The following is a 10,133-nucleotide window of genomic DNA, read 5'->3' as shown; positions in this document are numbered from 1 at the left end:
CAACCCAAAGCTCGGCTAGTTAACCCGATTCTCTACCCGATTCCCTCTACCCGATTGATACCCGAGAGGTTGCGACGGTGTACCCGATCGTGGTCGGGGTACCCGACCCCTTACCCGACCTGTATTCCCTCCAGCCTAAAAACATCTTCAAGGTATCACTAACAATAACTAGTCTTGGACACAATCATTTTAGATGGTAGTCTGTCACCTCAGCTAGGATACTAGGAGTTGCCCAGTTGCTAAAACTCCACCAATCAACCATAATTATCTTTATGTTTTAATGTTTCATACAAAATGGCTATCAAAGCCCACTTAGTCACTTACATCTAGTGAAGTATCATCACCCAGAATATATTGGTTTAAATTACTAAATCAGTCCCAATACTCCGTATATCTTAACAAGTAATCAACAAAAAAGAATAAAAATATATACGTTCGTTAATCAATGGATAGAGATGTGAAGTCGTTCGGTTTCTTAATTACTTAAGTCAGACGAAAAAAGAGCAATGATATATAAATTAAATTCAGCTTCGTTATCATGCTACATTTTGAAAATGTGTGATGTGTGAAATAAGTACACTATTATGCTTATACATATGTTGATTTTTTCTCTTCAAATATGCATATACTTGTCTTAATTACATTCATTTGGTTCAGTCTATTTTTAACGCGTGGTGTATCCCGACCAACATTTTTGGTATCTCGACCATATCTTTCCAAAATAGTGTGGGCCTCCTGTCTGTAATAGTAAATCTGGTAGAGTAAAAGCGGCCCCGTATCATTAATAGTCTGGTCGGATTACCAAAAATATGGTCGGCATACCAGGCGCCATTTTTAATAAGACAATATAGCAATAACAGGGCTATATAAACCCTCAACCAACAATTTATGTCTACAAAAATTCATATCATATCATAGTCAATACTATATTGTATGACCTACAAATAGAAATTGCAATAAAAACCATGAAAAGAAACAAACAAATAAAGAGAACAAGATCTCTTAAACTATTCTTCTTAATCTTACAGGCCTAAACATCATCTCATGAGCCCTAATCTCTTTTCTAAACCCTTCAAGTTCATTTCTTAACCTCCTCTACCCATATCTAAAAAAAATTATATATTTTATAACATATCTATATAAAGACTCCACCTCCTGCCCCTTTGATGCCCTGTACAATCAACCAATTTAACAAGCTAATTAATACTAGAAACAGTAAATAAACTAACAAGAACCACTGAACCCATAGAGCTGTCTTGATCACATGTAATTCGCGGGCGGGTTCATATTCGGGATGAGTTTGGGTTCTGGCTTGGGAAGCTTAACCATAACGTCGTTTGGTATACATTTGGTTCTCATTTCCACAACCTTCTTGTGGGAATTTGAGTGAAGCGTAGGGACAAAAGTCGGGCTGGCAGCAGGGCGGTACTCTGGGTAGAGCCGGCCTGATTTATAACGCACACCACAAGCATTGCAGAGGGTTTTTGGGCCCATTGGGCCTGCACGCCACTGAGGTGTTTTCGTGATTTCACAATGCAAACACTTCCTAACTGCTTGACCCGTTTGGGTTTGGTTTTGATTTTCATCTTCTAGATGGAACAAAGCCTCTTTCTTTGGCTTCTTCTTTCTCTTCTTCTGTTCAGGGCCGACAATTCCTGATTTTGGACTGTTATGAGAAACATCCAAGCTTTCAGATTCCACAGAAATTGGAACTGTCACAAGGGTTGATGGAGACAAAAGCTCAATAGCAGCACGAGGGTTGAAAGTGGGTGGCCTAGGACGCTTGCTTCGTGCACGCTGTGGCCCACGTTGAGTTAGCCCAATCATCTTGTTGCCACCTGAGCATGAAGATGAGCTGGAACTACTGCTACTACTTTCGAGAACCGACACAGGACTTGACATCTGGAACTGGTAATTTGACACAACCAACGGTTCCTCCTTTTTCACCGGAATAATGTCTTTGTTCATGGTCATTCCGCCACCAGAAAACGACTCTTCCACAAAGGCTGAAAGCCATTCAAGCTGGACTATATCCTCATACTGAAATTAAACATAAAAGGGCTTTGTAAGCATAATGAGATTACACATAAATTCATTGATTCTAGTGACAAAATAAATAGATAAATTGCTATATGTGTTAATTCCAAAAAAATTTATACTAAAGTTTACTAATCTGATTCAACTTTAAAGAATCAAACTTCACATCAAAGTTTGTTAGAATCAAGGGGGGATCAATGAATGGGACTTTAAAACTTCTTTTTGACTTCTAATGTAATTATCATTATGATATTATTATCATTACTATCATCAAATAATCGTGTTTTTCAAACAATCTTAATTGATGCGGTATTTCAAAGTAACCATTATTTTTTTACAAACGAAAAAACTTATATTATTATTAATTTATTATTAGTATACTTCCTTAGTTATTCACATGTACAATAAAAGTCAAAAATGTTTCAAGGTTTGTTAAAACCTATGAAAATGTTGCTGTTTTGTTTTTGTTTTCACTTCTCAAATTTTGAACTCCCTATAATTCACCAAAATACCAAATTCAAGATCTATTAATTACCACCGACACTTTTTGTAAATTCAAAACATTTGAAACCGACACTTTTGTGAATTCAAAATATTTCAAAACCGACACTTTTGTAAATTCAAAAATATTCAAAACCGACACTTTTGTGAATTCAATAGATTTCAAATTTCAATATAACTTGTTACAAAAATAATCTAACAAAACACCAAAATAGAGTCACGACCTTATGTGTACCAGTATTGTTGAAAACACAATTAAAAGTCTCATGTAAAATCTTTGTCATAGACGCATTTAATATTATTATTTGAATAATGTAGGTATTATAAGAAATGCGTCTTCTAAAGAACATAAAATGCGCCGTAAAATCATAATTAACTTTCAAATGACGAATATGCATATAGTCTTTTAGGGATCGTTAACCACTGATTTTATCATATTTTAGTATCATTTTTTTTCTTTCTGGAAATAGTCTTTTTATATTCATATCACACGACTTAAGTCTGTGGTGATTTTAGGCCTATTAAATAAGTCCAATTTAATGTGTTTTAAAGGGGAAAAAAAAACTTCTTTAGAGAAACATTACCACTCATTTCCCCAATTGGAATTTATAGCTAATTTTGTCGGAAATACTCACCGGAACAGCGAGCTCTGCTGATAGAGACGAGGCGCAATTGTTATCAGAGAAAATAGGATCAGAGGCTTGCAATTCGTCCGAATTTTTAGTCCAAATGTCTGCAAAATCGTTACAATCGACAACATTGAGCGAGGTTTCGTCGGTAACTGGTGGGAAATCAATCAAATCTTCTATATGATCAAAATAGCTTCCACAATCAATCTCTTCAATGAATGTTTCTTCTGCCATGTTTGTTTTCAAATTCTTGATGTCCTAATTGCTAAAAGAGGCAACAAGTTAGGCTAACAAAAATTAAAAGAACAATAAGGCAAAAATATTTTTACTACGTTTTTTTAACGACAAATTTCATCAAGTTAACTCAAAAACTGTAAAATGTCGTCTCAAATTAATGATTAAATATCTAGAATTGAACCGGGGACCTTCTAGAGAGGCAAAACATCTCACTTTTTCCGTGAACTACTAGACCAAAAACACATTAGTTATAATGGTACTATGTAACTTTTTAATTTTTAACTTTTTTATTTTCCTTTTGTATTTTAACCTACTAATGTGAAACTGTTTAAAATTGTGTGAAAAATAAAGATGTGTCTATAAATAAAAGAAAACAATAAGTGGTCACGTATTTCGAAAAGTGAATGAACTTTTTATGTGAGTGATATATGAATGACAATGGTGAGACAGCTCACATTGTTTTTATCCGGCGTATTTTAGCAATACATATATACGTATAGACTAAAAAGAAAACAAAATACTAAATTTAGCTTTTATAATAAGGTACAAAGATTCTTTCTTCATAAACAGAAATTGTGCAAGGAATATATCTATCTACTAGAATATCATTTTTTTCCAAAGTTACACTCAATTTAGTAGTACTATACAAAGTGAGAAAACACATTCCCTTTTTTATGTTCTTATATTTAGCAAAACAGAGAAAATGCAGGGGAGCAAACCTTGAGAATATAATGTAAAAGAAGTCCTTCAAATTTAACAAAATCGGAATTTAGCTACCTGAAAAATAAAAAGTTAAATAATGTTATTCTAGTTGTAAATTAGAACATATTTTTATATTAGTAAAAAAAAGAAGATACAAAATTGTCTCACATTAGTTAATTATTTTTTTGAAAGAATAAAAAGAAATTTATATAAGAGTCACACACCTGCACTAAACCCTCTAAAAATCTGCAGAAAGAAGTAAGATGACTAACTAAAAAGGAGAAATTAACTCTATCTAAATGCTGCTAAAAAGCTTCACTGAGATAAACAATTCTGAAACTGAAGGGGAGTTGCAAGTATTTTAACACATACAAAAGATGGGTTATTTTGAAGTGAATGGGAATATATAATTTGTGAAATTTGAAAGTTTAAGAGAGAAGAATAGTTAAAAAAGGAGGGAAGATATACAGAAAGAAATATATAGAGAAAGAAAGAATTGAAAGAGAGAGAGAAGAGATGATTTTTATTTATGGTAGGTGAGGCAGCTCCTTCGGTGCTTAGCTGTCTTTTACACCCTCCTTCTCCTGTCGTGATGTTGAAGTCTCTCTTTTTTTTCACAGGTCCCACACCAATACCATCACCTCTCCACCGCTCCCTCCTTTCTATTTTGACAAAAATATTTTCAAAAACTTACCTTTGTATCCATTTAGGTTCAAATTTAATCAAAAATTGAGTCAAAACATTTTTATCTTATCAATGAGAGATTTCTTCTTGGGAGAAAATGAGAATATTAACGTTCGTAAAAGGTTATAAATATTAACGCAACTGGAGGGAGTCAAGTTCAATCGATATGTAAAATATTATTCTTTTTATTTATGTAAATGAATATTTTAGAGGGTTCTGGCCAGAGTTCTATCATAGGTCCGTTTATACGTATAATATAATATAGACACATGAAATCGTCACACAATAGTTCTATTTAAAATTATCTGACAACTAAAAGATTGTAGGTTAACCACCTAGCTGCTGGCGCAGTGGTCAGCCGGAGTACCTTCTGGATATCTTGGCGAGAGAGGATGTTGGCTTGGAAGTCATGGGATCGAATCTTCTATTCCCAATTGACCTCAGACATTTACCTCTTTAGCATAAAATGGGCTTCCTTAGGGGTATCAGGGGTGTAAGGCGCCTCGAACCCTGAGCATACTGCCCGTTTGGATGTCACTGCTCAGCTTGATGAAACGACATTCCCATCCGCCGGTAAAAAAAAAAAAGATTATAGGTTCAAGTATCACGTATATTGTAGTATTTATGTTTCACGAAGATTAAAAAGAAAAAAAAAGTTACAAGTGACCGCTTGTAATTACATCAGACGTCACGACACCGCCCACGGTCATTTTTATCCTCAAAGTCGCACGAAACGTGTCACACCAACTACTTGATAACAAAATCGAGAATAAAATCATACACCGAAAGACATCTTAAATTTAACATATATCTGATACATAACCATAATTCAAATGTGAAACGATTACGATATCTAAAACTTTATGGCATATAAAAAATAACATCGTACCTTGTAAAAAGTATATGAAGTATAAAATGTTGTAGAAGATGGGATGTATCATGTATTTATGTTTTGGATTTACGGATGTTTTTATACGTAACTGAAGGCGCGTGAAAAGAAAAAATTTTAACCGCCGTATATTACTTTTGTCTCCTTTAAGGTAAGTTTTAGTACGGAGGCTATAGACTTCACAGTATTGTTTGGGCGCGTGACATATACGAACCAATTGAATCATTTGAGTCCGTGAGTGTAACGTCATCGTTTAAATATGATTGGATGGGTTACGAAAGTGCGCTTGGTTAAGAAAAAGGAATTTTTTCGGGATAAAAAAGATAACAGCAAGTAAACTTCAAAACCGTGTTGAATTATTTTTGGCTAAAGTTTAATTTGATAAACTTATTCATTAAGATTTAAAAATTAGAAAGAGAAGTAATATCTTTCTTTTTATCGTTTGGCTTTAAAATAAGCTATTGGCTAATAAAACACTTTATGGATATTTTTTTTTTATTTCCTCTCTTAACCTTGTTTTTTTATACGATATTAAAAAGAGAAGTAATATCTTTTTCTTATTTTCTTTTGGTATCAAAATAAGCTATTGGCTAGGCTATGAAACAACCTATGGATGTTTTTAATTTTTTTATTTCCTTTTTTTAAAGCTACATTAAACATGGCTTTTTTTAATATGTATTAAAAACGTAAGTACGTGTTGAGATCTAAAAATGACTTGATATATTAGTTTGATGATATTGCTCATCTTGTCCATAATAGATATAAATATTTTAAAAAATATATACATAAATAATGTACTACCATTGAATTTAGGTAATAATATTTCATTCCTTTAAACTAATTGTTAAATTCACTATTGTAACTTATTCCAAAATAATAATACATTTTAAAAAGATCCAAATATAATTTAGCGACTTTCTCAAATTGCTCATTGGAACCGAGGGCAAAGTTTAGTTGGCCGATGCCCCCTCTCCGGCCTCCTTTCGTGTAATTCTTTAGCTTGAAAATTTTATACGTTGGCATTGTTCATTTTAGACTAAAATCGATGTATTTATATTTTATAGTGTAAAAGATCTCTGGCAACTTATGGCTAGTGTAGTGTCATGTTTGAGCCTGACTCACGTCTTGACCTTTAACCCATATATAGCATTTATCTTAAACTATTAAAACATGTGAAAGAAAAAAATAATAAAAAATATTGTTATAAACTATTTGTTGCACTGTCTTGTATGAATATCCTGCTAGTAATATATCAAATTCGGAAAATGTAAAGTGTCTAATGTGTATTTTCACATGCAATGAGGTGACGTTATATAAAGGCCTATAAGCTAGTTAAATGTTTTTTCACTTCGCTTCTTGCATAGTTGCATAAGAAATGAATGATTTGATACATATATAATAAGAGAACCATTTTTAAATATGGAAAAATACCAAATAAAATTGACTGTAAGCAATCAAAATTTTGGTTGACTTAATGTGTAAAACCTCCCAAATACATATTGGCCTCAAGCCCTCAATTCCCATGCTCGTTCCACTAAATCTCTAACTCTATTTAGTATTTAGTCTACCCTCCATGCACACATCATACGATTGTACAATTATTGTTCCAAGAAGACGATCTTTGACTTACTTGTAAAGTCCTTTTCAATATAGTTTAGTGGTTGAGTACCAGTTTTACATGATGGACGTCTTGAATAGAAACATGGGAAAAATTTTCAAGAAATTTCACAAATAAAGTCCTTAAGTGAATCAGATTTGATTCTTGCAGATGGGGCAAAGTTTTATCCCAGTTAAATGTCGTGTCTTTGGGCGGTTTAGTTTAGCTAGTTTTCCCTCCTACTAGATATTGGAGGTGAGAGGGCTATCTAGCGCAGACCCGGTTAAAACAATGTATGATAGACCCTCCGCTACAAGAAATTCACGTTTTTCAAAAAAAAGTTATGTCCCAAAAATACGATCTTTGACTTACTTGTATATATTCTAAAAAGATGAATACCCAAATTTTCATAAAAATATATATCAATTTTGCCAAAAAGTTATTTATTTTGAAAAATCGCAATAGAAATATATATTGAGAATGAATCACTATGAGAAATTAAGAATCACAATGATAAATTGAAAACAGTAAGAGAAATTGAAATTTTCAATGAGAAATTGAGAATCTCAATAGAAAGTCAAACTCTAAAAAAAAAGTCAATGTTTCGATTACATTGTCACCCAACATACCTAGTCTTTGGGAGAAACCTAACAAGGACCAAATAAAAGATCGATCAATTTCATTTTATTTAATTTTTTTTTATCTTTCTTCACTCAATGCTGGTGGTGACAATTAAGAAAATCTATTAACTATTAATTTTAAGAATGTTTATTAACGATTAAACAATGAAAACATATTTAAAAGTTAGACAATGAAGGATGTGTCAAGTGGTTCAACTCATCTCGTGTTTTATCTCAAGTCACAAGTTCAAGAAAGAAATTAAACCATGGACATTGTGAAGATATTTTTATTAAAACTTTTTTCCTATTTCTCTAGTTATCTATAATCTTTAATAATTTTTATAAGTTCTCTATTCATATTGAAAGGTTTGTAAATATATTAAAATACCCATATTATACGTCTTATCACTTTTACACCATATATCCCCTATTATATAAAATATTTAGCTACAATATTCATTTTATATCTATTGCATAAACCATTCAACACTCAACATCGTCATCACCACTAGACCCCACCTGACCCCGTCGCCGTCTCATTGTGTGAGTATCCCTTTAGGGTACAGATTAACTCAAGTTGAAAATAGCTTAAGAGGTAAAGTTAGAATAATTTCGACCATTGGGCATTGGATTAAAATGAAAGGTCAAGTTTCAGAAATAATAATTGAATGTTAACTATTAATTTTAATCCAATGGTCAATAACCACTAACTTTAGCCTCTAAGTTACCTCTAACTTGGGGAATCTCCACCCCTTGTTTTAAATAATGATCGGATGTCTTAATATCTTGTTCAAATAAAGAGGCTTAAAAATGCTTTATGTCATGCTCGTAATTGTTTAGTTGTTCACTAATCAGTGTTTGTGACTTTATTAAGATAGACTCCTTACCAGTAACTAGTAACGACTGTTGTATGAATTAGAATTTGGCAGAAGCAAGTGGCCTTTTTACAATACTTCAAACAAACTTGGAATGTACTCAAGGAATGATGACTTCCTTCTGAAAGACTTCACAATTCACATATCCTGGAAAGTAATTTGCACTATACCTAATATATATATATATATACACACGAATTGCACCTAAAATATTTAGATAAGGGTTAGGCATGATGCACTTGAGATATTGTATCTGCAAAATATGACACTAATAACCATTATTACCTATGTAAGCCTCCTTTGTAATTGCTGCTGTTATTGAATGAAATCCGCTCAAGTGCATCAAATCTAAGAGGAAAAGAAAACAGTATATATCTACATGACTACATGAAACAAAGTTACTTCATTAAAATGGCAATATCCCTATCTTAGATTTGGATCACCAATCGTGACAAGAAGCATCATTATTGTTGGAAGGGACTAAATCGTGAACCCCTTAATTGATGGCTGAGTTTGTATTCTTGATGTTCATGTTCAATTCATGGTTTGGGTTGCCTCGGGGCATGTATTGGACTCTATCAAAATTAGCACAAAGTGAAAACACTGACGCAACATATATTTGTTGTTAGGATATTTTCTCATGTCTAGTTTATCGTAAATGAGTTCGTACCCGCCAATGCTGCGGTGGTCGTGGCAGCGACGGTGTGGTGGTGGGAGCGAGTGTTGGCGGTGGAGGTGGCGTCAAGTAGTGTAGATAATAGATGTAAAGGTGTAGATAATTGATGTGAAAGTAATTGATTTAAAATGTTAATGAAGATATTTTAAAAGATAAAAGACTGATAGTGTAATTTAATTATTAATATTATTTTAGATAATTTTACCATGTAACATTTAAAGAGAGAGTTGTTTTTATATTAGATAGTATAAAAGTATAGATTAAGTGTATAGGGGAATTAAGATTAAGAAAATAGGGGTATTTTAGGTATAAAAAGTGCTAAATTTCATAAAATAGAAAGTTCAATATGTTTTATAAGGGACGAGCATAGTTCCTGCGTGTTGCAACGGCTACAAGGTGATGACAATACAAAAGGGAGGCGGTAGTGGAGAGCGAGGGAGGCGGTGGAGAAGGAGGGCGGCGACGGAGGGTGATAATGGGAGTGTATAATGATTATAGTGAATGAGAAAAGGATGGTATATAAGGTATTATGTTTAAGTAGGGGTATTTTAAAAAAAAAAAAATGTTGAATTAAGATATCCAACACTCTTTATAAGGGAGTATAGATAGATATAGATTATAGATGACATTAGTTTTTTCATCCTTGTATATTAATCCTGAAAGTTATAGCCCAAAGTAGGTTCTAG

At 32.7% G+C, this 10,133-nt stretch overlaps 1 protein-coding gene across 2 annotated transcripts; it reads right to left on the bottom strand.

The window, feature by feature from the left end:
* Nucleotides 1–934: 934 nt before the first annotated feature.
* LOC122588476 (GATA transcription factor 8-like) lies at nucleotides 935–4,545 on the bottom strand. 2 transcript variants are annotated; one of them, XM_043760602.1, is made up of 4 exons: nucleotides 4,331–4,545; nucleotides 4,124–4,181; nucleotides 3,174–3,432; nucleotides 935–2,040 (listed from the first exon to the last, which is right to left on the bottom strand). In XM_043760602.1, the coding sequence occupies exons 3-4, from the start codon at nucleotides 3,399–3,401 to the stop codon at nucleotides 1,261–1,263; spliced, it is 1,008 nt and encodes a 335-aa protein (XP_043616537.1). In that variant the 5' UTR covers nucleotides 3,402–3,432; nucleotides 4,124–4,181; nucleotides 4,331–4,545; the 3' UTR covers nucleotides 935–1,260. The 2 variants fall into 2 exon arrangements, with proteins under 2 accessions (XP_043616537.1, XP_043616538.1); XM_043760603.1 differs by having other exon boundaries at nucleotides 3,174–3,425.
* Nucleotides 4,546–10,133: the final 5,588 nt, after the last annotated feature.

Source organism: Erigeron canadensis, chromosome 2 (assembly GCF_010389155.1).
Source record: "Erigeron canadensis isolate Cc75 chromosome 2, C_canadensis_v1, whole genome shotgun sequence".
NCBI classification, from domain to species: Eukaryota; Viridiplantae; Streptophyta; class Magnoliopsida; order Asterales; family Asteraceae; genus Erigeron; species Erigeron canadensis.
This window is presented reverse-complemented; position numbering and strand designations above follow the sequence as displayed.